This window comes from Paramormyrops kingsleyae, chromosome 14, assembly GCF_048594095.1.
Source record: "Paramormyrops kingsleyae isolate MSU_618 chromosome 14, PKINGS_0.4, whole genome shotgun sequence".
NCBI lineage: Eukaryota > Metazoa > Chordata > Actinopteri > Osteoglossiformes > Mormyridae > Paramormyrops > Paramormyrops kingsleyae.
The window spans coordinates 17255468-17283419 of NC_132810.1; the positions used below are offsets into that span (position 1 = coordinate 17255468).

At 45.1% G+C, this 27952-nt stretch overlaps 2 protein-coding genes across 6 annotated transcripts; one reads left to right on the top strand and one right to left on the bottom strand.

Moving 5' to 3' along the window:
* Nucleotides 1-192: 192 nt before the first annotated feature.
* On the bottom strand, nt 193-6987 carry LOC111841948 (protein yippee-like 5). 5 transcript variants are annotated; one of them, XM_023808156.2, is made up of 4 exons: nt 5994-6671; nt 5870-5911; nt 3834-3999; nt 193-3279 (listed from the first exon to the last, which is right to left on the bottom strand). In XM_023808156.2, the coding sequence occupies exons 3-4, from the start codon at nt 3972-3974 to the stop codon at nt 3055-3057; spliced, it is 366 nt and encodes a 121-aa protein (XP_023663924.2). In that variant the 5' UTR covers nt 3975-3999; nt 5870-5911; nt 5994-6671; the 3' UTR covers nt 193-3054. The 5 variants fall into 5 exon arrangements, with proteins under 5 accessions (XP_023663924.2, XP_023663914.2, XP_023663906.2 ...); XM_023808146.2 differs by lacking the exon at nt 5870-5911 and adding an exon at nt 5114-5266 and having other exon boundaries at nt 5994-6670; XM_023808138.2 differs by lacking the exons at nt 5870-5911; nt 5994-6671 and adding an exon at nt 6749-6987.
* On the top strand, nt 6522-27896 carry plb1 (phospholipase B1). Its single transcript, XM_023808092.2, has 44 exons — nt 6522-6595; nt 6927-7036; nt 10556-10617; nt 10867-10930; nt 11349-11412; nt 11986-12020; nt 12880-12961; nt 13181-13232; nt 13349-13426; nt 13660-13725; nt 14070-14140; nt 14364-14439; nt 14530-14637; nt 14750-14824; nt 15036-15104; nt 15201-15290; nt 15556-15616; nt 15858-15916; nt 16062-16135; nt 16246-16289; nt 16388-16496; nt 16582-16633; nt 17616-17696; nt 17784-17849; nt 18739-18839; nt 19259-19340; nt 19557-19661; nt 19872-19967; nt 20335-20406; nt 20567-20644; nt 20815-20875; nt 21057-21115; nt 21201-21268; nt 21357-21400; nt 21515-21614; nt 21829-21880; nt 22098-22178; nt 23166-23231; nt 23611-23702; nt 24413-24494; nt 25064-25168; nt 26392-26487; nt 26656-26730; nt 27203-27896. The coding sequence occupies exons 10-44, from the start codon at nt 13678-13680 to the stop codon at nt 27464-27466; spliced, it is 2862 nt and encodes a 953-aa protein (XP_023663860.1). The 5' UTR covers nt 6522-6595; nt 6927-7036; nt 10556-10617; nt 10867-10930; nt 11349-11412; nt 11986-12020; nt 12880-12961; nt 13181-13232; nt 13349-13426; nt 13660-13677; the 3' UTR covers nt 27467-27896.
* Nucleotides 27897-27952: the final 56 nt, after the last annotated feature.

Consider the following 27952-nt stretch of genomic DNA (forward strand, 5'->3'; position numbering starts at 1 on the left):
AGACGTGGGATCTTTGTTCCAGTGGGTCAGCATTTAATGTTGTGTTGATGATGATTTATTTTTTACCTGTCAGCATAAGACTACTTTGCTTATGCCTCTGAGATGCAGATTGTATATCTGATGCACTATGCAGATTCCATGCAGGTGCTACTAGTATGATATTGGCAGAAGCTCATTCGGATATACGGTATATTCAGTACAATTCAACTTTATTTATAAGTGCATTTTTTACAATATTACAATGTCTCAAAGCCCTTTACATTGCTCCTGCCCAGTGCACCCAGAGAACAAGCATAAGGAGGATCGAGACTGGGGGGGTATCCTCCAGGGGCCAGCAGAGGAAGTTGGGTAAATGAAAACCTAACGTGTACTAATCCATAATGGTATTAGTCATGTTACTTTTCATTTAAAAACACCTTTATATATAACTGTTTCCAATGTCACAATGTGCATATAGTTATGGCTGTAAGGTTCCAGCCCACCAAAACACACACACGCACAGTGAAAAAACTGCCATTCAATGGCTGATAAGAGTTATGGTGTCTGGCAATTGCAATGTTACTGTTGTGGCCTGTTTAATAGATTTTCAATTTAAGACTTTACAGCGCTTTCTATTGAAGTTTGCACTCAGATAAGACAAACTACAAAAAAAAAAACCTAGGCCATGTGCATTTATTGCCCTTAGTCATACCTCAAAGTTTGAGTGTGCGGAGTACAAAAGTGATCCCAATCAAAAGGTTTAATTACTTTAAGGAGTTGTTCAGTAATAAAATACGCGCTTAACAAATCTTGTCACTAACCTCTGTCGCCATCTGCTGGATACATTTTTAACTGTGAGATTTAAAGCCAAATATTAAGTATGCGGAGCAGACGAAAAGTGGTTGTTTTGCAGTAATTTGAATATGGTGAAGACTTGCATTATTTTCCACTGTAGGAAAATACTATCTGTTCAACCACAAGAGACAGGCCAGTTGCCGTAAAACAGTGACTGTGATCAGGATTCATGACACAGATGGAATATGAAACACTCGGGTGATAAAGACAAAAATTAAACAAGGCGACTTTCTCACCAGTCTCCTTCGAGAAGAAAACACCCCTTTAAAACATTTATATAAATACAAAAGTCCCTAGAGAAATTGGATCTGGTGAAGTCAGTCTGCCAATCCTAGGATTTGAACCTTCACTTTTTTTAATCACAGCCCTGCTAACCCACAAACCACAAACATTTTCATTTTGGAGAACTGCAATTCATTAAAAAGAAATCCCGTTTTTATGAGGATGCTGTCATTTACAAATGCACTTACTGCGGAAGCAAAAGCTGTGTATAGAGGGAACAGGGGCAAGATTTGTTGGCTCACCAGTTAACTTGCTGGAATTAAGGTATCTCAGTATAAATGGACCTCATCTTTGTTCACTAACATTTAGCCCAGAGTCACGTGTCAGATTTAAGTTATCATGCTAACCCAAAAATCCAACTGTGATTGAGGTCCCAGGAGTCACTTCACTTCTGCGTTTGAAAACAGTGACAGACACACAAACATTATGAAACCTTTGAAATGTCATCAGTGCACCCAGTGTGGGGAGATGCAGAGTCTCAAAGTATAGACTGATTTCATTCTACTGGACCATGTGCAGTTTCCTGCCCTTTCTCATACAGGACCATGGAGCACGACCATGCAAAACATAAATCCAAGGCACCTGCTGTTTTTTAGGCATAACTATTCAATTTATTGATAAAATCACTACAGAACAAAACTTGGCAAAGAAAAAAAGATTTGATTTATATTCAAGGAAAAATAATCACAATTATTAAAATAAGGTAATACGAATTACTTGTGTCCACAGCAGTAGGATGGGCTGTGTGAAGTGAGCACACTGCATTCAGAGGATGAGCTAGAGGCCCCGTGCGCAATCCAAACGTGATCGGGAGACTAATGGCAAAGACCTGCCCTCCAAACCCACAGGCGTGCCACAGCTGTTATCTTACTGGGAAGGCTGGTCCCAGTCATGTGCGGGCACCGGTGCCATGCTGCTGAAATGCATCTCTCAGACAGACCCTCATGGAAAAGACAAACTTTCCAATGCTGGTTAAGCGGGAGTAAGAGGAACAGGAAGGACTTCAGTACCAGTTTCTGCACACAATGGCTTTAAAGGGATAATCCGTTCACTCAGTGAAGTGAAGACTAAGTTAGAACGTTCTCTTTTCAAAACTTTTACATTTCTAGGGAATTTGAACTGAATTATCTGACAAACAGAACCTTTCTTTTTCTGAAAGACAGTGGGCCACATGCGATGTGCTATGTGCTCCAGCGTGCAGCCTCATGCAGGCTATGCATGTGGGTCCAGCCTTGTAATTCCAGGAGTAAACAGAAAAGCTGCTCTTTCACACATCCTTGTAAATGTGACCTTGTCACCAAAGCCCTTTCAAACACATCTTACACTTTCAGCATCGAAACAGCATCACAATGCACAACATGACCTTGAATCGAAAGGTGGTAAGAATAAGATTGGTTCATAATCACCACAGCACTGAGGGCAATAACTACGGGGGGGGGAACAAAGGCCAAAATGAAGACAAAACAGCCAACTGAATCACCCGTGCCTCACTTCATCATACTGTCTACGAGAGGCTGTAGAACAGAGTAAGTGTAAACGCAGTGTCGATGTCATACAAAAACAGCAGGGCACCAGTGCAGATCGATGTGCAAGTCATGTTCTCTTATCTGCCAAGAGCATCTTGTGACCTTGAGTGCATGTGCATGCTGTGCATATAACCAGTTCCGCAGGGGTGGCCTGAGTGCCCATGAGCCTGTCTGGTAATGGTGTACCGGACACACACGCAGGTACAGCGTGCTGGTGCTTGTATGCATGTAAGAGAGCGGCTAGGCTGGGGCCAGTCTGAGTCTCTGGTTGGCCAGAAGATGGTGGGAGGGGAGGGGAGAGGCAGCAGGATACTGCAGTGAGGCTGGGGCAACTGAGCTAAGTGGCAGTGATTTCTGAGAGTGTGAGGGTTGCTTCGGTGATGACGGTGGGTAGGGGGTAGGGGGGTCAAACTCAGGAATTGTCAGAAGGGACGTGCTCCTCGAAGCCCTCGCTCTCCCGGACCAGCGCCCTCTCCAGAATGACACGGCCTTCCTTGTAGCGCTGGCTGTCCTCTGTGGCAAACTCATAGATCCAGCCCAGCTTGCTGTTGCAATTCTTGCAACTGACGTCACGCACCATGTGCCGGCCTGTCAGCATGACACGGTCCTGCACCTCGCTGTACTGCAGGTTCACCACCTGGGGGCGACAGCCAGCCATTTATTTTCACACACCTCATCCTCAATCAATTCTATTTGGTATCTGACTTAATCCTGATACACCAAAAAGGAACATGCAATACAAAATATTACACCAATAAAGCACATTGGCTGAAGGTCAACGAAGGCCCAGAGTTATCCACCCCAACAGTGTCTCCCTGAAAAGCATCCTTATTAAGATGGCAGGAGTGTTGTGGTTAGGAACAAAGCCTCGTAACATGAACAGGCTACAGTCATGTCACATAGCCTAGTACTTTACCCCAGAGCAAGGTACTGAACAATCAATTCAGCAATAATTCCAGATTTTTTCAAGAGTACTAAAATTATAAGGTGCTTTGGACAAATAACTAAATAATACAGTTATGACTTTCAGTTCTCTCCCTATGCAAGGTTTATTGTGCCAAAGCGTGATGTGCCCACAGGTAGCCCAGTCTATCAGGTTGATGTATCAAATGCCCGTGTGAACGGCTTCTGTCAAGGCAGTGATGTGGGCAATGCTCTCCAGTGACAGGTAGAAGGTAAATCGGCCTTTGCCTTGTTAAAGAGGAAGGCGCGGCCCGTGGCTCCAGTGAAGCGTGTGGAGATGAGCTCAGATCGGTTGGTCAGGATCGTGTCGCAGTTGGCACAGGAGAAGAGGCGTGTTCCGCCGATGTGGTCCAAGAAGATCCGCCCCATTGCTTTCTGTTTGGCCCGGATGTCCCTGGGAAAGAGCAGCAGGATCAGCATACAGAGGACACTGGCATCAGGGACAATAGCACGTCACCGTGGTGAGTAACGCGGCTGCTTTTTTAGTCTGAGGATGTACTGAATTGTGCCATTTCCTGTTTTTGACAGGCCACCCAGCCTCATGTGGACTGAAACCAAGAGGCATAACCGTGCAGATAAATTGCCACTGGTTATTATCATTCTGCCTTAGTCTAGTCTACTTTCTGATTACAACATTGTCTCTTATATGTGCACACAGTACCTGCCAACCAGACAGAGCACAGAATGTACTGGACATATAGTTATGGCTAAAGCCTGCCTGCTTTCTTGATTTGTCCACTGACAACATGCACTGTTACTGTGGCCAGTCTAGTAACACAGCACACCCGTTGACTATGGAGCAGCACGCTGTACGTTGACATGGTGCTAATCATTGTACTGCAGTGGCTGCAGTTTTGAATAAGGCCTAACTATGTGTGTGTATGCCACTCTTGCCTTATCATGCTCTGAAAACACCCCACCGCTGCTGCAGTCTACAGGCTGCAGATATCCATTCGCAATGCTTCAGTAAAGGGAGAAAGAGAGAAACACACAGGCACAGAGAGCAACGGATGGGGAATTAGGGTGCTCACCCACACAGCAGGCCACACCATACACAAGGAGGACCAAAGAAACATATGGGCCAGAAATAGCAAGGCAGCCAGCCAAAGTCGCATTTCCAGATGAAATGCCAAAATGTGCTGCCTGTGCGAGATGCGGCCAGATGGGGGCGATGACTCACTGGACTGTATATCCAGCCAGGGAGACCGGAACAAAGAGCTCTGACAGCCTCCCACCCTCCCAGGCATACCGCTCCTGCACCACCAATAATGTCAAGAGATGCCTCCATTCTATTAACAAATGGAGACTGAACATTAAACTTGAGCATCTTGTGAATAGACCAGAATAATTTCCAACCATAAACAAGTGAAACTTGCATATCAGTTTCTTTCACCTACGATGCACCCACTGACCATGGTGGCCAAATCCCAGACAATGGCGCCCAACCGCCCTGCTGCTGCTTATCTCCACACAGGATTTATTAATAGCTTCAGTGATGCTATTATTACCTTGGCGACTGCAGCTGAAACCGTCTTGCTCTCAGACAGCTGCACAGGGTACTTTTACTGGGCTACACTGCTGTACATGCCCTGGCGAACACTGGCATATGGCATCCACATGAATGACGGCGATGTCACACCGCAGTGTCTGGGGCTGTTTACCTTCAGAGAACAATGTGTCATGCATGTGTGACTATTACTGCACGGCAAGTATGACAGCGATATGGGACAGAGCCCAGTTGTAGCTTTAAGGAACATGTACTGAGTCCGAGACCTACAGTACGATGACGTCATGGTGACAGTATACCGGCACTGGTAATGGAAGTGCTGCCAAATCAAGCTGCGTGTGTTTCTAACACTGTAGCTTGAGCTACAGGCCTTAGGCAGCACCACAGGGCATGCACCTGGTGTGGAAGCCACGCTGGCTTCACAATCATTTCACAACCTAACACTCATCCCCATTGCCAGAGATGACAAGGAAATTCCTCCGTGATATAAAAAAAACAGTGGTAGTGTACATTATTAAAACAGTCCACTAGATAAAAATAGTCACATTAAGCAAATTAAAATTAAGGAAGCTGAAATTATGGTATCGGTGGGGAAAAGGCAGTAATACTCAGGAATTGAACAGAAGCACATCTGTCCTAACAGAATACATCCTATTTTCGAAACATTTGGGCTACATTGTGAATGTATGAATCCTAAAAAACGCCGAAAGGTCACCGTCTGCATTTAAAGGGCTTGTTAGAAAACAAGGGCACTCGCCTTCACGACTGCGCCAGAACTGCGGAGCCCTCGGCGGACGAGCTGAAAACGGCCAAAAGTTTACATCGCCTTCACCAATACACAGCAGGACTGTAGTACATTAATAACCCAATATATCGATAACCTTGTCAAGTCGTGGAGCCAGCCGACCGGAGCCAAAACAGCAGCGTGGTTCGCGTCCATTTAGAAACACTAGGTCTAGGTCACGTTGTTCCCGGACAAATATGAATATAACTAAATTCCAGTTAATTGGGAAACTCGCATCATTCAGCTGGGTCAACGATTACACAACCATACGGTCTTGATGCCAAAAGAAAATGTGCATTCGAAGAGAGCAAAAATGCGACCGAGGCAGTTTAAGTCGAACTTAGTTGTCGAAGTATAGTTGTGTCGAAAGGCACCGATCTGGTTGCACACATTCCGTGTTAAAGTAGCGCACAATCGGATTAAATGAACGACGCGAACACGACATCCAGTTTCTGCAGTTCCCGAAACCAGAAACAGGTTCGCATGCACCGAGCAGGACTGAGATGCGTCACGAAAATGAGTTTTTCCCGTTTTTAGATTGTTGCCAAATCAGACTTGATCAATGCGGCGAGTTATTGCGGTAACTTGCTGACAGTCAGCACGCGATTGGCAGCCGCGAGCTCGAGACACCCAACGGCCGTCGGAAGGGGAAACTGAGCTCCGACGACCAGCTCTCAAAAGTTACCGACAGGACAGAAAGTATGCGCTCTGGCACCAATAAGCAAGCTGTAATTCCCACTCTGGCCGTGAGAAGTACCTACAGAAAAGCCTTTCCTCTTTATACCTTTACTCCAAAGATAAACGCGCTACTGTTGACACACAAGCAGGCAGACCCGCGCCTTTCACTCTCACCTCTCCGTCTGATTTTTAAGGGGGGATTCTCTGCTTTTATGCTTTATTTCTCGCCGGGGTTTGGCACGTTCGAGTATTTGTTTCTCTTCGGCAAACACCGCCGTTCGCGACGTGTCCCCTGACTCTCGCTTTTTTTTCCGCTTATCAGCGTAGCTCCCGCTTTGTTGTTCTCTCTCAGCTGTTCCCGCAGCCTCTATATCAACATCCGGTCCGGCGACGTGGCCACGCCTCTGCGATCAGCTGACGGGCGTAGGCGGGGCCACACGAGGCGGCCGCTGCACGCTGAAAGTACAGTAGGTTTAGAAAGTGCTTGTTGTGCCTGATTTCCGCGCGCATATTATCTCTAGTTAAGGAGGACGACTGCAGTGTGATTAAGAATCAGAATGGCATTGAATTTAATGACCCGATGATCGTACACGTGTCACGACATGCCCAGGCGTTAAGGCGGGGAAGGAAAATGCCGGGCGACATGGTGGAAAATCTTTGACAAATGTATAATTTTACTGATGTGAACAGGGCTGACATTAGATAGGTTAATGCGTCATGATGTTATGCTGAGAATGGTAATGTAAATGGTATGCGCATTATATATTCTTCTCTTTACCACTGTGGACAATTTGAATAATAATAATAAAAACGTCCCCTCCATGGCTCCTTAAGTCCTTGTTAAGCGGTTCGCTAATAATTTGTGCTAGAAATACCGCTGGTCCCATTTCATGTAACCACCACTGCCAAATTTGTGCAGCTCTACAATAATCCTTATTGATTTTGACTCAAACATATTATTGATTGACAATATAAATTATTTAGCCAATATCTTAAAGTGTCACTCGCTCATTTGACTGCAGTAGCTTGTTCTATGCCTGTATAGTTATCTGAACAAACTGAACTTCTTTCCAGGTGGGGAAAAGGGAGAAATACAGGAGGATCATATGCATATTTTAAACATTGCAGTGGTCCTTAGTAAATAATACTGGATGTTATTTTTTTGGAATAGCGATGAATGTTACCAATGCAGATTGCACAGATAATGTGAACACTTACAGGTCAATGGCCTGAAGGTGGCACGAGACCTTCCTTCAACTGTATCACCCATCTGTGAAAGTGGAGCTTTTTTTTTTTTACCTCAGGAGCCAGAGAACGATGAACTTGTAACCTTTGGCCCCTTGGAACCATTCTCTTTTTTGTCAGTATGTTATCCATATTTTTTCTCTGTTACGGTAGCCAGATTATACTTACACTAATATTATGGATAATATTGTACTGGATGACATTCTTCCCTCTATCCCAAAATGCCAAAGGTACCAAAAGTTAAGGTCAAGTTATAATACCCATTATTTTACTTTTGAATATAGAACTTTATAGATCCTAGAAACAAACAGTTGCTGACCCTGGTTGAAAATTCATGTTAATCTTGTCCTATCTGATCTCAACCCCTGATCTCATCAGATGAGAGGAGATACTCTGTGGGCTTGATGTTTTTATGAAGGCATCATAAAGCATTTCGCACGGACTTGTGGTTTGTATGTCACTTCCCAACATGCTGACGTGATTCTAAATGAGGGATGGTATGTCTTAGCTTGATGCAGGGTTCCCCATTGTCACCCAGACACTCGGCCTCTTCTGCCCTCAGCCAGGACAGTACCACCTAGGATGGTACAACAAGCCCTACAGAACAGAGTAAATGAGTACCGATGGACTCTCCTAATGTTGAGAAGGAAGGGACCATGGGAGTGAGATCATAACCTTTTTTTCTAACAAAAACCAGATTAAAACTGGATGGAATGAGGAAAATGCTTAAACATTAAATATAGATATCTTAAAATTTATTGACATTGGAGTAGCTATTGTGAGGCCTTGGGAAAAGAACAACTACAAAGACTTTAAAGGTTTGTGAATGTCACATTTATGCTCCATGTGGAGATACTGGTTGACATTGTTTGAATGGGTATTTATTCATGAGATTTTATCTTACTTTTTATAAACAATCAGGGAAACATACTAATGGACTCGCTTCACTATGGTATAATTTGGTACAATAACACCAACATAAATAGATGTAATAAACTTGCTGCAGACCAACCTTTGTGCGTTTACTTAACTTTTAAAAGTTAATATGTTTCTGGGGCTGAACTGACATTATAATATATATTCATCGTTTATGTTTGGAAGGTAAGTTTATGAAAAATAACTTTAAATTCCCTGAGATGACACTTGTGATGTTCTCTGGCCCCGTGCCAGGGACAGATTTGAGCCCCACCACCCTCCCCACCTGAACCACGATAAGCAGTTGGAAGATGGATGGATGGATGGAAAATTGTAATGTCATTCTATGAGAAACTTTAACACTCAGTAAAATATAAATATACATATGCAATGAGGTAGCCGCGATCTTTACAGTTTTAGGGGAAAAGACTCCGCCTCTTCTACACCCCTTGCATATACATGCTGCAGACAAAAAGGAAGGTGGGGAGAGCAGTGCTGGCAGGTGAGGGTGCAGACCGATGGATTAGGAGACTTCCAGCAGGGCAGTGCATGCAGACTGAATCCAGTTAACCTAATCCGAGGACCCCGGTGATATTTTTTGGACGAGCAAGCTCTTTGCCAGTGATCATGGGTGTGTACGGACGGACACGGCTCAGGTTCCTTACCCTGGCCCTGCTGTGGCTTCTACCTGCCATCACAGGTACCCACAAACCCGTCCTGCCTGTGTCATTACCTCATAAGGGAGTAATACCTCGCTTTAACAAATTTAATGAAATGATCCTTCTTTTGCCATTTGCACAAGTACACTGGGATACTTCTTTTCTGTATGTCTTGCTCTCCTTTGAAACTCACACACACACACACACACGCTTATAGTGAAGGGGCAGGCACTTTATGTTGCACCCCTACTGCAAAGGATGTGTTAGTTTGGTTAGATAACAGATGGATCTTAATATCTGATTTCTAAAATATTGCAGCTACTTGATATTCTCAGTATTTTTTTCGCTAATTTGCAATGGAATACTAAGTTTATTCTGCCTCATTTGGTGGAACATAGAACCATATTCCAAACAGGATTTTGAAGCAATACATTACGTACAGTACTGTGCAAAAGTCTTAGGCAGTCAAAGAGAATGTTTAAGGCTATATATTGGTAGTAATTGCATGTTAGCTCAGAAACAACACAATTTAAACACAATTTAACATTATAACATAAGCAAATTAACAGTAACATAATAAAAAATAAAGAAGCATTTTGTCTGTTTTCCAAAAATGCACTGATATCTTGTTGGATGGCTGGACGAACTGTACTTAGTTTCCTAAATCTCTCCTTAGGGGCACCTCAGCCATTTTATATATTTGTTAAATTTCTCCCCCAGCTCAAATAAATAATTTACTTGATTTGTTAACTCAATGGGGTATTGATTAACTTGACAAGATGGGGTAGTAGTTGAGTCAAAAAATACATGGGTGTATTGGATGGTTGCTGCAAATTCTGTGGTAATTCTAGGAGAGGTTTTGAAATGGCCAATCTGTCACTTTGGCGGACATAATAAGTCTTACATCAACACAAAGATTATTCAAACATAATTTTTTGTGACTGCTTAAGACTGTGAAACAGTACTGTATATGTGTCAAAAATTCACAGGATTCGTATATACTCAAAGTCCAAGCACGCAGAGATGCCAAGGATTGTTGTTTTGGGAACAGCAAAAAAAGAGGAACTTAAGAGGAAGATGCACGCTACACTGGTCACTGAGTATTTGTATATGCACTGTAGATGGTTCTTTCTCCTCCACTCATCTTTTACATTCTCTCTAGCTTCTTCCCCACAATCAGCGACTGGAGAGACTAATCACCTCTCAGCATGGGAGACTGAGGAGGTGAGGTCATGGCCACACCTTGCCTGTGCATACAAAAACATTTACATTCATGTTTCTATGGTAGACTTTAATGTCCATGTGCCTCTGCTTGTTTCTGTATGTCTCTTCTTCACTGTGTGTTTGGTCTTCCCCAGTACATCTCTCCCTGTGTAAATGTCTTTGTATACTGCTTGTATGTGAAAATCCGTCTTGTGTGTGACTGTTTGCCTGTGTATTTGTGTGTGTAATTATATCTTCATTCTCTAACAGACAGACAGCTTGCTGGCCCTGCTCTGTGCCCAACCTGCCCCCTCCCTCTCCCCACCATCCTCCGGTAGGTCTCGCCAGCACACAGGCATTATGCGTTGATTAGCCAATTAGAAATAAGTACCAATCCCCAAATGGCTGGATCCACCTTTATGATGCTGTGCTGCACATTATCTCTTACTGTATGCCTACCTGTCTGCCTGCCATCTAGGTTGTATCTGTTTTATCAGTGCCATTTATCACAGGCATAGAGAATTACACTCTGCAGGATTTCAGTCTCTACAGGTTTATGACGTTTAATCAGCAGCCACCATTTATCACTGCAGTATAAAGAAAGGTTATGACCTCCAGGTGGCCTTGGGGCCTGGCCTTCCTCATCTTTGGATCACTACCTTTTGAAAAGATCCCACAGAGCCATGCCCAGCGCTGGTACTATTTACTGCTCTCACTCTCTCTCTGTGCCTGCACCCCCTCCCCCCACCCAGCCCATGCCGTGAGACCCTCAGATGTCACTGTCTTGTCCGCCATCGGGCTCCCAAGCTCAAGCAGGTAGACTGACCTTTGGCTTGTTCACTTCAGGCATTCTCCTCAGATCTTCACTACAGGCATTCTTCTTAGGCGTTTTCTTTGAATGTTCTCAGGTGTTCTCCTTGAGTGTTTTCATCAGGTGATTGGCTCAAGTTGGCTCCTTGGGTATTCTCCTCAGGCGCTGTCCTTGGGTGTTTGCCTCAGGTGTTCTCCTTGGCTGTTTGCTTCAGGTGTTCTCCTTAGGCATTCTTCTTGGATGTTCCCCTTGGGTGTTCTTCTCATTTGTTCTTCTTGGGTGTTCTTCTCATGTGTTCTTCTTGGGTGTTTGCCTCAAGTGTTCTCTTTAGGCGTGACTGGAATCTTTCTGGAAGGAGAGCACTGAGCCCCCGCTGAACATTCACAGTGCAAACCAGACCAAATTGTTTCTGCTTGTGGCTTCATCCTTCTCTTGTGTTCTAGGTTCAAGAATTAAGTTGTAATAAAATTTGACCAAATAAATAAATAAAATGAACACTTTAAGTGTTCATAGTCACCAATCACTAACAATACTATTTTAATTATTTTGCCTGTTAATATTTTTATCTCTCTCTGTAGGAGTGAGGTGCTCACAGTCCTGAAAAGATTATCTGGTATGTCCTCCATGCCATCTGTCTGTGACCATGGAATAATTCATCTCAGAGTGAAATGATCACTGCTTTTATACTTCCTGATCTTTACAGGTACATTAGATATTTTTAGATATCCTCCTGAGACCCAAGGAAAAAAGTGTCCTTCAATTGTAGGTTATTTGTCTTTGGAGGAAATAAGACGTCTTACAATTTAGATTTTTTCAAATTTATTCTTATTTTAATTTCACAGCATGTCCTCTTTAGTGCACAACAAGAATAAATACGTTTCCCAACATCAGTGAAAAAATAAATGCAAAAATACAATGTCCACTACAATGGACATAAATGAATAGGTCGGGTCTCAGGAGGATATAGTGAAATATCTAGCTGTATAAATGGCTTTAGTGTGACTATTATGACTCTAAATGATGGGAGACAAAGCCAGTATAGACATTATTGTAAATGACCCGATCAGAGCACATGCCAGCACTTTTGACAACGTCCCCAGGCAATGAAAATGATATCTACCCTACCATAAAGATAGCAGGATCTGTGAACTAGCCTGGCCAACACGCTCTTCGTCTGGGTGTGTGCCCATATATATGTTTCTGAGAACATTTACCTCTTTGTGAAGAAGAACATTGATTTCGTATGTTGTCAAGAAATACACCCCCCCCCCCCCCCCCCCGCCCCGCCCTATTCCTTAGTGCTTAGTTACTTATATGTTTAGGCTATAATGGGAGGGTGTCCCTAGACTGGGCTTGTTTGATATGGTGGTCCATGTTTTAATAATGTTTTTGAACCCCTGTCTTAATGTTATTCCACTCTTATTGTATTTCTAGAACAGTTTATTCTTCGCCTCTGTCATTCTCACTTTCAGAGCTCCTGTCCTTGTTTAACCCCAGCCTAGTCAGCTTGATTCCAGAACAGTCCGACACTCTATTCTCAGAGTATCCTCAGAGGTAACGACACATGCTTTGATGGTTAAGGACTTTATCTTGTAAGCTGATGGTTGCTATTTCAAGTCCCAGGATGGGATCCATCTCTCCCTACTCATAAGCCACGTACCTAAGCTGAATAGCTAATGGATAGGCAGCAAAGCAATAGCAGTCCATCAGCCTGATTCCCTGAGTTTAGGTGGAGCTTCTGCATCTCATCCATCTCCTTTGTGTGTGTTGTAGGAGCCTCCCAAGTCAAGCTGCTCACCTGTCCCTCTCTCTCAAAACCCACCAGGTACTCCTTCCTGTCCTGCTTCTCTCTGGTCCTTCATTACCCTATGATGCCTTCTGTCCTGCAGGTTTAATCACGGGATTAATCCAACATTTCCTGCTTCTGCTACCTCTCTGCAGGCAATCGACAGCGACCGCAGCTGGAAGCTGGTGCTGATTCTGGTCCCAGTGGATGATCTCTGTGGCTGCCCAGAGCAGGTCAGCTAGCTGATACCAGATCTTATAGCTCTGTAGAGCAGTTTTTCCCAGCTCAGTCCTCGCGGACCTTCAGACAGTCCATGGGAGTAAAAACGTGGACTGTCTAGCAGGGGGCTGACCGTATGGGGGTCCCCGTAGACCGTGTTGGGATACACTGCTCTAGAGTGATGCAGTCTTCACCATGAAGAATACAGTGATCTTCCTCTTTCTGTTTGTGTTTGCCTCCCTATCAGGCCAGCTCACAGGTGGCCATGGTTGTGCACCAGTTTGACCAGGCCCTGCAGACCTTACATGGACAGGTGAAGGGGTTACGGGTTCCTGCTCAGTGGATGTACTTGGGTCCCTCACAATATGTGCATCTCGGTCCCTCTGCATTTCCCTGTCTACCAGTCACTTTTTAAGCCAATGTGTGTAAGCTACATTACTGTAATCACGACACATCGATATTGGCCTTGAAATTTAATCTTCTGGTTGTTTATCAGATATGCCTTATCTGCCCAGCAATAATAACCTTGACAGTTTTGTGTTTCATCTCCAAGACCGCTATGCGGAATGTGTGTGTGTGTGTGTGTGTGTGTGCGCGCGTTGGATGGGTGTGTGAGGCGTATATCTTCCTAATCTTCCTACATCTCTGTCTGTGCAGTTAGCTCACACCGTGGTCAACGCTATGGTGTGGATTGGACATGGAGATGTTGGACATTCTCAGAAAGAAAGGTGACCCACCACTGCTGTGGCATTTAACTAGATGATCTAGGTGCAAATTGTTTTTAAATAACCAATTCACAGATACCCTAAATCTAAAATGAGCAAATTGTAATTTACTGTTTAGTAAATACAGCATGCCTTCTGACTTTTCAAACTTATAGAAGCTGGTTATTATTATTATTACTTTAAAGACACACTTGCAAACACATTATATACTTATGAATGTTGACAGGGAATGCCATTGCAAGGAGACCAACAATGCTGCTGAGCTCAGCCTGACGAAGGGTATTCTTGCCCTGTCCTTGCAGGTACTATCATTGGATAATTGCATATTTATGCATTTCTCCAAGGCATAAATTCGCTCATTTGTTTACTTGTAAACATGTGCTTTTTTTTAGGAGTCTCTTAAGCGCCACCTAGAGGTAAAACCATGGTACAATGACGGAGAGAACTTTGCCGTCCTGCTGCAGGAAACTCCCATGGATATGGGTGTTGGTCACATATCAGTAAGTGGCATCCGAGTAGATTTGTAGAACATGTATGAAACTTCGATGAGGACTGAGGGGGATGAGACACCTGCTTACTGAAATGTATGACCATCCCTGTGTCCTGTAAAAGGGGGGAAGGACACCCCTTTCGGGACAGAGAACAGTGAACATCGACAAAGTGGCTACTCAGCTTTGGACCAACCTTGTGAGTCTTCAGCAGGATTTTGTTTACGTTATACTGGGGTCAGATCCTGTGAAGATTACTGGCTTGAACCATTGATCCAACATAAGACATTCCCTGAACGAGCAGCATGATAAGGAATAACACAAGTTTTCAGAGCATCACAGTGAAGCACTTGTAAGGGTGGGTAATGTGCAAGTCCTAGAAGCTGATCTAACCAATCAAATTCTCGTAGCTGCAGCCACTGACCGGGGAGTCTGACTTGGACAACCATAACCTAATCAGTGGCCCATGCCGTAGTGAGGTGAGGTCCTAGTGAGGCTCCTTTGAGTGAAAGCAGGAAATATCCGGAAATGACAGCTCATAGTCTGTTTCCATACTTATTGGTTTCAATCCTTAGTACCAGCCCTTTCTGAGAACCCAAAGAAACTTCCCACCAGAGCCCCACCCACGAGCCCGCACCGCTGACACTGTGGACCTCCAGGACCAGGTAAGTACCTCCTCCTTTTCAGGCTCCAATCAGATTCCGGTCCCTGCTCCACAGTGGAGTGCTGTGACTTTAGTTGTATGATGTAGCTCAGTTACATTGTACCTAACTAGGCTGTTCTGAGCAAGCATTGGAGTTGGACAATAGGACAGTGATGCTTTCTCAATGCTGTGGATTACTGCACTGTACGTCACTGCACAACAGGTCACTGCACTGCAGGTCACTGCACTTCATAGCCATCCATATGATTATTTGTGTGTCCATTCAGAAAACAGGAAGTGAGCTCACTTGTGAAGACCAAAGCCCCTCCCCCTTGACTCCTACATCAGGTAAGTACTTCCTGCTGCAATATAACCCTTGCCCCACGGCTGGGGAAATGCTGCAAGAGCAAGGCCAGAAGGCAGAGTGAAGCCAGACAGTTTGCTGGAGTGACGGCGGAAGGTTGAGTGCAGCACTGTTGTGAGTTCTGTGATCTGCACTGATGACCTTGTGCATCTTGTGCCTCATTTATCAACCCTGGGAGATGCTCTGACTTCTATCATTCTCACTCTGTGCATCTCCCTCCCACAGTCCATACTCTCCGCCCTGCAGATATCAAAGTGTTGGCTGCTCTGGGAGACTCCCTGACGGTGAGTTTGATGTATCTGTGTCTCTGCACTGCTTCATGGAGTTGTGTTTCACTTGTCCAATATAGTCCCAAGGGGCAGGAGCCAACAGATAAAAAATGTCTTTGATTGGTGTTTTACTCTCCAGCTGCTGTCTTTCTCCCCACAGGCAGCCAATGGAGCTGGAGGGTCACCCAATAACATACTGGATGTTTTGGTTGAGTACAGGGGGCTGTCTTGGAGGTGGGGTCCTGTGGAGTTGCAGTCAGGCAGTGCAACAGGCACCTATTTTGTGTCTTTGGTGACTCGGTGCTACCTAGCATTCCCAACTGACCAGGCACTGTGTTTCACAGCATTGGTGGTGATGAGAATCTCACCAGTGTCACCACCCTTCCTAGTAAGTTACATCGTTCAGCCCAGTGAAATTAACTTTAGCTCAAATAATCGCAGCCACGACACAAATCAGCTTTCTTCTCTATCTTCTTCTCCTTCTAGATATCTTTCGGGAGTTCAACCCCAATTTGACCGGGTTCGCGGTGGGAACTGGAAATGAAGGCTCCCCCGGCGCCTTCCTAAACCAGGCCGTCGCCGGTGCCAACAGCGAGTGAGTCTGCCTGCCCCCAGCTCCCCCGTGCCCCCCTGCCCACAGGGTCACTGCTCTCTCCCTGATATACGTCTCTTCCCTGCAGTGACATGGTCGGCCAGGTGCGCGTCCTGGTGGAGATGATGCGGAATGATCCGGTAAGTGGAGTGTGCAGTACGTGCATCAGACTAAGCGCATACGAAGGCCATAAACACATGCACAGGAAGGATGAGAGCTATCAGTTACGGCAAGCTGTGCTCTGTGTCCTGCCAGAATCATTGAATGATCCATGTAATGCTAATGGTTAATGTCTCACTGAATGTAAAATCCTAACAGTGGGGCTGCATTTTGGTTCAGTGGGTTGCACTGTCACCTCATGCCTGCAGGCCTGGAGGTTCAAATTTCACCTCCATTCTCCATTGGCATCTCTACATTGCCTATGGTGTGTGTGTACATGCCCTGCAATGGATGCCAAGGTAAACGGTTAGGAGACACACAAGGTAAACACACTGTAATGAACACTACTGGTCAAACGTTTTTGCACCACACAGGTTTTTACCCCATTTCCACTTATTTCTAAGCTGCAGGTTTTTTATTCCTGTTAAGCACTGGAAAGTTGAGTGAACTATAAATGAAAATATCAGTGAAATAAAACAAGTTTCCATTAACTTTAACTGCACTAGTTAACTGTTTCATCCCATGAGACAGAGCAGTATTAATGTACCTTGTAGGAAGAATGCCTTGAATTTTCTCTGCCGTTATAACTGCTAGAGGAGGTTATGTTGATGACATTTTCTTGCTAACAATGGCACTCAGACAGAGAACATACAGTTAATTTATTTGTTCGCAAAGAATATTGAGTGTATTTTTAGTAAATGTTAAGTGAGTAATGTTAAGTGTGCAAAAACGTTTGACTGGTAGTGTACTTCTGTTACATTTCACCCTGGATGCTGGGAATCCAGTTAATGTGTCTTGCAATATATTAAAAGTGGAGTCTATCAAGGCTCCTACCTGCCCAGCAGGTGGGTTGTACTTGCAAAATGCCAGAAGCGTATTGGTCAGCTGACACTCCAGTCCTGCCGGTTTCCAAGTAGGCCGTGCTGTCACTCGGCACTCAGTGTCCTTGTGTCTTTGGCATAGCGTGTCGACTTCGAGAATGATTGGAAGGTGATCACCATGTTCATCGGAGGTAACGACCTGTGTGACCACTGCACAGACACAGTGAGTGTCCGGCCGCTGAGCATTGTGGGTACACACAATGGGTAGACACCGCTGCTTTTGCGAATTCTGTTTGCTCTTCTTTTGCAGGTTTACTTCTCGCCAAACAATTTTGTCTCCCACGTACGTCAGGCCCTGGATATCCTCCATCAAGAGGTTACACAAAAACTTTTGTTCATATTTACTGAGGGTGCATCCGAAATCACATACTTGTTCGCTATGTAGTAGGCAAAATATAGTATACAAAGTGAGCAGTATGCCTGAGTCCTTAGTTTGGATGAGACAGTAGGTGAACAATACCCGGATGACATACTACGTTCTGAGAATTCCTGAAGAGTGCAACTGATGGAGGCTACACTATCCCACAAGGCCACTGGAGCTGGAACCAGAGATGAAGAACGACTCCTGTTCAGAAATTTGTGTCGGGATGGCAGAGAAAGTGCTGTCTCTCTACAAATTTAAGCAGAAACAACACCTAGATACATAAGTTGACTGAAGTATTTAATTTTTTTGGTGGTTTTTAACAGTTTTTAACTTTCATCAGGGTCCAGCTACATCTTTGGGTCAAGCAATATGCAAGATGGCAACCACAGTGTGTCTGAGGGCACTGTTCTCATGCATGCATACGTTACCTTCTATGGTCAAGTAGTAGGCTTCTAACAAAATCCAGTATGTAGTGTGTAAGTCTGCGGTTTCGGGCGCCCCCAGAATCTATCTGTCTGCCCATCTCTCTGTTTCCTTACTCCAGCTCTGTTTTGACATGTCTTTCTGTGTAGACATCCTCTCTTTACATTTCCAGTGCCTTAGTAGACATCCTCTCTTTACATTTCCAGTGCCTTAGTAGACATCCTCTCTTTACATTTCCAGTGCCTTAGTAGACATCCTCTCTTTACATTTCCAGTGCCTTAGTAGACATCCTCTTTTTACATTTCCAGTGCCAGTGCTTCCCCATGGTCTGCATTAGCCTCTTTCTCACCATTCTGTGCTAGTCTCCTGAGGTCTGCCCTCTCCTGACCCCTGGTGCTGCACTGTCCCCGGACTGCAGGTGCCGCGTGCCTTAGTGAACCTAGTGGAGGTACTGAATATCATCCCACTGCGGCGCCTCCACCAGGACAAGAGCCTCAATTGTCCCACCTGGCTGGTCAAGTAAGTGTCCAGTGACCACAGATCTACTCACTGGAAGAGCTTTGCTTTGAATTGGCCAAATTGTGCTTTTGTGATTTTCCTGCCTTTCACGTTGTGTGTCTCTGATGAGCTCCACCAATATTTGCAGAGATTGACATTTTGTAAAAGAACTAAAAATAGAAAGAAAAGTTTTTTCTCTGTGTGTTGTCTCAGACAGCTACCAGTAAACCAGTAAAGGGTAACCCTTCAAATGACAGGAGGGCGCCTCCTGTTAAATACTCATCTGGGTTTTTCCATCTGGAAAAGAGGACAGTTCCCTGCACTGTCTCACACTGCGATCCAAAAGCACTTAGGAGCACTTATTTAACAGCCAAGCAGGAATAGTTATGGGCACAGAATTTCACCCACTCTTGGTTTTATGAACTCTGTGTCTGTCTTAGCATGTTGTGCCGTTGTGTGATGAAACCTCCAGATGATTCAGCAGAAGTCCAGGTGCTGAAGGATCTCAACCGGGCCTATCAGGTGCTGTTTACTATGCGGACATAACGTAACATAAAATGTTACATAACGTAACATTTTAACATCTTCTGTGATCTTCTGAGGACAGCAGTCATAGAAGATTTCCATGTGTCCAATGGGAGGCTTGAATGCACTCAAACCCCTGGGACTCTGTGTCAGTGACGCGCTTAAGTGTAACTGAGTAGGAACAGAGATACAGTCCTTCCCTACCTATTTTAGAGCGGCATGCGGGAGCTTGTGGAGTCCGGTCGCTATGACACACATTCCAACTTCACCGTGGTTGTGCAGCCTTTTTTTCGAGAGGTGGTGCTCCCCCTGCTGGAGGTGAGACATACAGCACCCCTCAGAGCACCCCAACATTCTCCTTTAGCTGCCTCTCCTCTTAAAGTCCTTCATATTTTATTTATTTTGCAGTGCTGGAATCGCGCACTGGCTAGCACTGATTTTTTTCTATTAGTCTTTAATCCCGCCCACTTCGACCCATTTTCCCGCGCCTGTTTTCCTCCTCACGATGCCATTCTTCACATATTCCAGGATGGCCGCCCCGACCGCTCCTTCTTTGCATCCGATTGCTTCCATCTCAGCCAGAAGTCGCACTCCTTGATGGCTCGCGCCCTGTGGAACAACATGGTGAGATGTGGCCTTTTGGCAGTGCGTCGGCTGTCATCCCGGCGCGGTTCTGAACGCTTCGGTTGAACGCAGCAGTCCGTCACAGCACTGCTGAATAACGGATCGCCTTGGGCTTCTCTCGGCATCTCGACCCGCTGTGCTCAGATGTTCTTGGCAACTGCTGAACTCGTTCCAGCTCTCAGCTCACAGCAGGAAAATGTCCTTAGTTTTATGTTCAGATTTTCTTTCAGTGAGGAGGAAATGTCAGTTTCTGAGTCATGAAAGTGAAGCGCTTTGTGTGTAAGAGAGCTGCCCTGTGATTCTGTCACCTAATTCATTCTGCTTCTTTGTAGAAGGTATGAATTTCTTCCTCTCCCTTCACATACAGCTAGAGCCTCTTGGTAACAAGACCTACATCCATGACTTCACCAACGACTTGTCACTCAAATGCCCTTCTCAGGTAAATTGTTTTGTCGGTTCAGGTTAATATTTTGGAGACAGAACCAACTTCAAAGTTGTTTCATTTGATTGCAGGAAAGGCTGTGTCAGGCTTTGTGAAACACTTCATAGTCACTGTTCTTGTGGGAAATGTCATATGTGTTCCTGTTTCTTCCATCAAGGCCTCACCATTCCTGAGAACCTATAAGAATAGCAACTACAGTTATGGTGGCCCCACCCCCACCACGCCACCTATCACGGTAAGGGAAGGAGTCTGACGTCATACGTAGCCCAGTGAAAGCCTGCATGCTCTTTGAATCTCTTACTAATCACTAAGACTTCCTACTAAGGAATGACTGGCCCATTGAGTTTTCATAAGTGTTGTTGTGCTGCAGTGAAGCGTGTTTATAACTGCATGCTTGACTCCCAGAACTGGGGGAGTGACTTCTCCTGTGCCATCCACGGGCCTTCAGACCCTGTCCCATCCTCAGGTGAGACCATGCCAGCAATGAATGGTGCCAACCCACTGCAGATTCCATAAAACTCCTGCAACAAACTTAACCACATGATTTGCATTTGCCCTGGGACATACCCTGTTATACAGTGCTGTGCCCTGCTACATTAGACCATGATGTCAAAAGGGGCAAGTGCTTATTCTCGCCTTGTTCTCAGTTCACAGGTTGCGACCCACTGACATCAAAGTTCTGGCGGCCCTGGGAGACTCCATATCTGTGAGTGTGTCAGCACGCCGGTGTGGGTCAGTCTTTCTGACTGATTCTTTGTGTCTTCTTTTTAACACCCTTCATCTCCTGTCAGGCTGGGTTTGGAGCCAAATCAAAGAACCTCCTACAACTGAAGAACGAGTACAGAGGCGTTTCATGGAGGTGAGAGAGACGCCGACTCTTGTTGTTGCCTGTGCTGATGGGCCTGCTGAGGTCACCCATGTGAGCTCTGGTGTGTGTGTTTTGACAGCATTGGGGGAGATCAGACATTGGAGACTGTAACTACACTGCCAAGTGAGCGTGCCCTGCTTTACATTTTTTCCACTAGATGGCAGCATTAGCATAAGCATGTTGTTTAAAGGCATTTTAATCCTGAGGTGTGTCTCTCCTCCTGTGCCGTCTCATTAGACATCCTGAGGAAATTCAATCCATCTCTGCACGGCTTCTCCACGGGCATTGGGACTGCACAGAGGGGTTTCAATATGGCCGTTTCTGGAGCCAAAGCTTTGTGAGTTTACTTGCTTAGCTCTGTATGTCTTAACTGTGCCGAACTATGCCATAACTGTGCCAACCTGTACCTCTGCTCTGAGCCTGCTGATCTTCCTCTGACTCGTCTCCCTCTTCATCACCTTCCTACTGACGATGCCTCTACCCCCGGCTCTGTTCTTCCTTCCATTTTCATTTTTTCATCATTCCTCTTCCTCCTCCCTCTCTTTTTGCAGTGACATCCCTGCCCAGGTGGAGACGCTCATTCAGGCTTTGAGGGACAGCAAGGTGAGTCTCCCTGCATGTCGACTGCTTGGCGCATTCGGCCGTCAGCCAATCAAATGGCTCTCATAGAAGCTCCTGCATAGAAGCCACAATGGGTTTCCATGGTTGCAAGACCCCTGACTCAGCGGCACGGTGCCTGCCAGGTGAAGCACAAAATCAGCTGGCATCCCTCGTCAAGTCAGTCTGTCTCTCTTCCTCTGCCCACTGCCACCGCGCTCAGGAAGTGGATTTTGAGAACGACTGGAAGCTGGTGACGCTGTTTATCGGGGGGAACGACCTGTGCCAGTACTGTCAGGACCGGGTGAGTCTCCAGGTTCCTCACACACACACACCGAGAGAGACAGACACACATATATGTTTGTATTCATATCTCTGGAGGCCCCATCCATTCAGTTCTATGATATATGGGAAAACCCCTAATCCCAACAATGACAACCCAGCCCTAACCTTAACCATAAATAACCAAGCAAAATACAAGAGTTTTGCATTTTTAGTGTTTTCATTGCAGTCATCGATTTTTATTAAATTGAGTTTTCCCTTATGGGGACCAGGAAACTGGTCCTTATAAGGGAAAAAAACAGGTATATATCACGTCGTGGGGACATTGTGTCCCCAAAAGGTAAGGTATACCCGCTGACAGACACACAGACACACACACACAAACACACACCATCTTCCAGCCCTCGTCAGGGTCACAGGGACCTTGAATCCTACCCCCCCCCCCCCCCCAGGCAGCACAGGGATACGCCCAGGACAGGATGCATCACTGGGTACATACACCAGCCCTCCAAAGTGCAGCAGTGTATCCTAGTAACACTGGGAGAGGGATGCCAAAGGCCCTTGTTTATTCACAGATAGGTGACCCTCACTTAGCCTCGCACTGTCAAATCTGTTACATTTCTCTCCAGTTACTTATGACATCTGGGAACTGGGCCAAGCAGTTATCAGCCAGGTGCAAATCGACGATGTTCCCCCTCTCATATATCACTCTCACATGTGGATTAAAAAGTGTGTCACTGTTTCTTATATGGCACTTAATCACACGTCCCACCCCCCGCCCCATGACCTTCCCTAACTTTCCTCCGCTGCTGTGGTGACTTCCTGTATTCTCCCAGCGGTCTCAGTCACCGCAGCAGGATATGGACACAGCTCCTGTGTACCATTACAGGGGCGTTACGGTCCAGGTTGCTAATCCACACTGCTAACCCAAACCCTACCAGTGATTCACCTGCATTCTGGGTGCCCCCGGCACATGGACATTTGTGTGAGGCAGCCTCTCTCTTCCCAGGCTTCCCTGTCACCCCAGAATTACAGCCACTACCTGATGGAGAGCTTGGACTTGCTGTACAGGAATGTGAGTCTAGGCCTGGTGTCACGGACCGTGCTCACTGGAGTCACATCCTCGTGGCCCCCGATCACGAATCACGTGGTTTTTAGATGGACTTACATCGACCTGTTTTTTTTTTTTCATTTATTGAACAGCTTTCAGTCTTCCTCAAAGACATGAACATATCTCTTTTCCCAAGCAGCTACTGTTCTGCTGGCAGTTCTAAAGCAGAGGATGTTATGTAAAAAGCTGCTCTGATTGGCTCTCATTTTGAGCAGGAGGTTGATTTCAAATGTCGCCTGTATTTAGGGCAATGGGTTGGGTTAAAATTTCTGATCAGACTTAGATTACAGCTCTTCCATTTTCCAAAAGTCAAGGCTGTGTTCCCTGTATGTATGTGAGTCAGGTTCCCCGCATGCTGGTCAATGTGCTGGAGATCCTGCAGATCGATGGCCTCAGGAAGATCAAGAGAGACTCACTCGGTTGCTCACTGCAGAAGTAAGTTTTGACGTCTTAGTGCACATTTGTTCTCCCCTTGAGGGTATCTCGGTGTCTGTGTGCCTTGGGGTGCATCGGAAATCGCATACTTGCACAGTACATACTGGATTTTATCAGAAGTCTACTACTGTTAATGTAGTGCATATTGCATGTATGCATGAGAGCAGTATGCATGCACTCGAACACACTGCGGTCGGCATCTTGCATATTACCTGACCCAGATGTTTACCAGTGACAATGCTTGACCTCCACAAAAGTTAAAACTGTTAAAAAGTATCAATCAAATAGATATTTGGTCAACGTATGTAACTAGGTATTGTTTTATACTTATACAGAGATGGCACTTCCTCTGCTATCCTGACAGAAATTTCTGAGCTAGTGACGTTCTTCATCTCTGGTTGCAGCTCCGGTCGCCTTGTAGGATTGCGTAGTATCCATCAGTTGCATGTTTCAGAATTTCACTGAATGTAGGATGTCATCCAGATACCGTTCACCTACCATCTCAGGCAGGATTCGGACATGAGGCTGGCTTCACATACTACATTTTTCCTGCTATATAGCGAACAAGTATGCAATTTCAGACGCACCCTTGATATCAGCAGTTCCTACTTGTGGATGAGGGCACCTCACTCTCCGAGTTCCTTGGTGTCTATAGTTTCTACATGTGGATGAGTGTCTCATTCCTGCTTCCCGCTTGCTCCCTTCCCCAGGAACATGTGTCCCTGTGCTCTGACTCCAGGAGAGGACTCCCTGGAGCTGAGTGAGATGAGATGGATCAATCGGGAATTCCAGGTCGGTTCAAGGGGATTAGGGAGCCTCACGGGTGTGAGGAAGCGAGCAATATAGATAGTTTAGTAAAGCGAGATATAGTTTGTGGTTTACGCATTTACGTGTTTGTCTAACGTTCAGGTGAGTCAAATAGCACATTTCAGATATATAGCTGTGTGGGAGTCGCCTCGGCGTAAGTGGAGATACACGGAGCTTCCTGTGAATGTCCAGTTACAAGTGTGAGTAGCTACTCAGCAGTTTGTAACAAAGCAAGAACCCGATAACATGGAAAAGTGCTGGACTGGTAGAGGAGTCTCTGGTAGCAGGTGGGTCTTGATGTGCTTCTCGACGGTGGAGAGGGAGTCTGATGACTATGTCATAGAAAGTAATCGAACCACGAGGGGGGGGGGGGGGGGTTTCTAAGTGTGAGGACTGGAAGTAGCTGTACACTCTGAATAATGAGCCCATCCTAATATGATTATTAACAGACAGACATATGGTTCAGATATGAATGTAATTTCCCTATATGACCATAATGGCGGCCACTGGAAAACGTGTTTTTGGAATTTCCTCTATCTATGTTCCTCATGCAGGGTGAGACCGAGCGGCTGGTCTGGGGGGGGCGCTACAGCGGGCGCGAAGACTTCGCTGTGGTCATACAGCCATTCTTCCAAACCACCATCATTCCGCTTGGGCTGGTGAGCCCCCTACGCTTTTTATGACACCTCATCAGAGGAGAAGTTTGAAATTGGTTATTTTCGAGGGAAAATATCAGATCAACCAGGCCAATTGAAATTCTGAATGAAAAAAGTAACTATGGCCTAACCAATTTGCTGAAATCTGATTAGCTCCTGGAAATATTAAAAAATAGTCAAACAAATAATGGCATACACATACTTAAAAATATACAGTTTTAACAAATACGTCTATTCTATAATAATGGAAATACTGTATGTATAACTACCTTGAACTTAAGATATTTCACATTTGTTTATAGGTACATTTTTCATTTAGTTTAAAAGAAACAATAAACATTAATCTTAGAGATAAGTAAGGACAACATGTTTGTTTATTAGACTTGCTCAAAGTGGCAATTTTCATTTACATGTTAGCTGGTAACCTTCCTTCAAATGCGGTATATTGTCAGTAGTATCCTTTGTGTCCACAAGATGGCAACAACAGCTCTGTGAATACAGCAGAATATCCCAGTAAAGTACAGGATTGTGAAGTACAGGATAATGTCTGGGAGAGCAGATAGCATGGTGACGTGGACGTGTGGCTGCAAAGTAGAGATAGATGATTAAGGAACCTTTCAGCGAGGCTGTTACATAAATCTCTTCATCGTGAAAGTAGGGATCCCTGGCTGTCCCTGGATTCAGTTTAATATCGTTTAGTGCTCCACGTACTTTCTCTAAACACACATACAGCTATCTGCCATCACCAATGTAAAATCGCCGCCAGGCCGAGGTTACGCATCGACATATGTAGCCCAAAAGCTGTACTTTAGAAGATGACTGACTTTATTTGAATGTTTAGTAGAGGCAGCGTCTAGTGCAAAGATCGCTCGGCTTCAAAGACTGCGCAATTCAAATGAAATCAAACAATGCTTGCAGTGCGTATTAGTAGTGGATAGGGAGAATACGACAAATTGAATCTAGGCAGGTGTTTAAGAAGTGACATGAAAATAAAATGTGCTGTGTCTGCAACGCGATCTCGTGATACAAATTAAATATTAATACAATAAAACATCTAACTTCCAAAAGAAGGGAGGGGGCATGTGGCCTCTCAGTCCCTACTGGCATGACCCCTCTGTCCTCTATGACAGTAGACATTGTCAGAACTTTCATACATGTATTTTCATGGCTCTGGCTGCGAACGTGGTGTCCCACATCGGCGCAATAACCGTTCTGATTTTGCTCAGGACGGGAAGCCGGACCTGAGCTTTTTCTCGGTGGACTGCTTCCACTTCAGCGAGCGAGGCCACGCCGAGATGGCCATGTCCCTCTGGAACAACATGGTAAGGGCGTGAGAACGCTCGCCGCCACTAGGTGGCATGCGTGCTTTTGTACACAGTCTGCGCCACCTCTCGGTTCGTGCATGAACAGTTCATGGATGTAGTTACATCACGGGGGATGTTACGTCATGTGACAACAATGATACGGTTATGGCAATGATGTCACTGCAGTTGGAGCCTGTGGGCCAGAAGCAGACGTACAACAACTTCACCTACGACCGTAACAAGCTGCGGTGTCCTACAGAGGTGAGAGAAGCTCATCATTGGCTCTGTAATTCACCCTGAGCCCCACTCAGTTTAACTCTGCCCTGGAGCCATTGTTTACGAGCTTTCCAATTAATTAAGTTTAATTTAGCTGCTGATTTTACATACATTGACTTTCCTGACTTCAGCCTGAGAGTATTTTTGGATTGTTTTTCAGATAAAAAACAAAGACTATTATTCTGACAGTGCCTTATGAGCTGTTTTTTATCCACTGTTTGTTATTAATCCTTATTTAACTTTAAATGTCCCCTGCCCTTGCTGCAAGACATTTTTTAACAATTTGTCTTCAGCTTGATTGAAATTAAATTATTTTGGGGTTTAAATTAAGCAGCTTTAGTTTAAGTCCAAGTGACATGTTTGGACAGAAATCAGAATACCAAGGGGTGAGCAGGGTTTGAGGCCCTTTGCAGGGTTTCCTCAAGTCTGCTCCGATTAATCTCTACATCCCTTCCAGGACCAGCCGTACATATTCACCATCGTCAACAGCTTTCCCAGCATTCCCACCACCACCGCTGCCGCCCCCACCCCGCCCGCCAGTACCGCCACGCCGTTTCAGTCTCTGTGTGGGGAAATAGTGCCCGCCTGGGCGGTGGCTTTGGTCGGGGTCACGGGCCTGCTGATTGGTTGGGGGGTCACCTGGATCCTGCTGTTCTACAGAGAGCAGAGGATGAAGAGGACAGCGACTCTGAATGTTGAGCTGAAAGGTGCTGGGTTCTGATTTAAAAATACGGAAAAGAAAGGCACATGGACTGAAATCAATAATGCACCTACAACTGAAATTCTCCTCTGGACAACAGTATGCATGGATGGATAGAAGGATGTAAACAACAAACCCTTTAATCCGCTTAATCCACTGTTTAATGGCTATGCATGTGCTTTCTGTAATTTAAGATTTCACAGTTTTCTTTGCTTCTCAAATCGAGCCATTGGGAAGCCATTGCTAATGAACAGAGTCGGTGACCATGAAGTTAGAGGCTTTACTCCAGCTTTGGTTCTTGTGTCATCAAGCTGGATAATCACGCTGAAGTGTCTTGATAAATATTACAGGGCATGTGTGACAAATCTTAAGCTTTATAAATGTAGTAAGTACAGATATGTACTTACAGAAAAATTCATAGATTTGTTTTTAATAAAAACTTCTCATCTGATTCTGTTTGTTGTGTCATAATCAGATATTTAGGCATTCAAGCGGGATGAGTCTTCG

Coding starts and splice junctions, on each gene's coding strand:
- LOC111841948 (XM_072698721.1), bottom strand. CDS start 4,964: ATGGTTGGAAATTATTCTGGTCTATTCACAAGATGCTCAAGTTTAATG. Junction 4,000..4,785: donor CTGGCTGGATATACAGTCCA/GTGAGTCATCGC, acceptor GCTCTTTCCCAG/GGACATCCGGGCCAAACAGA. Junction 3,280..3,833: donor GCGCCTTCCTCTTTAACAAG/GCAAAGGCCGAT, acceptor TGTCGCCCCCAG/GTGGTGAACCTGCAGTACAG.
- plb1 (XM_023808092.2), top strand. CDS start 13,678: ATGGTTGTGCACCAGTTTGACCAGGCCCTGCAGACCTTACATGGACAG. Junction 13,726..14,069: donor TGCAGACCTTACATGGACAG/GTGAAGGGGTTA, acceptor CTGTCTGTGCAG/TTAGCTCACACCGTGGTCAA. Junction 21,881..22,097: donor AGGCTTTGAGGGACAGCAAG/GTGAGTCTCCCT, acceptor CACCGCGCTCAG/GAAGTGGATTTTGAGAACGA.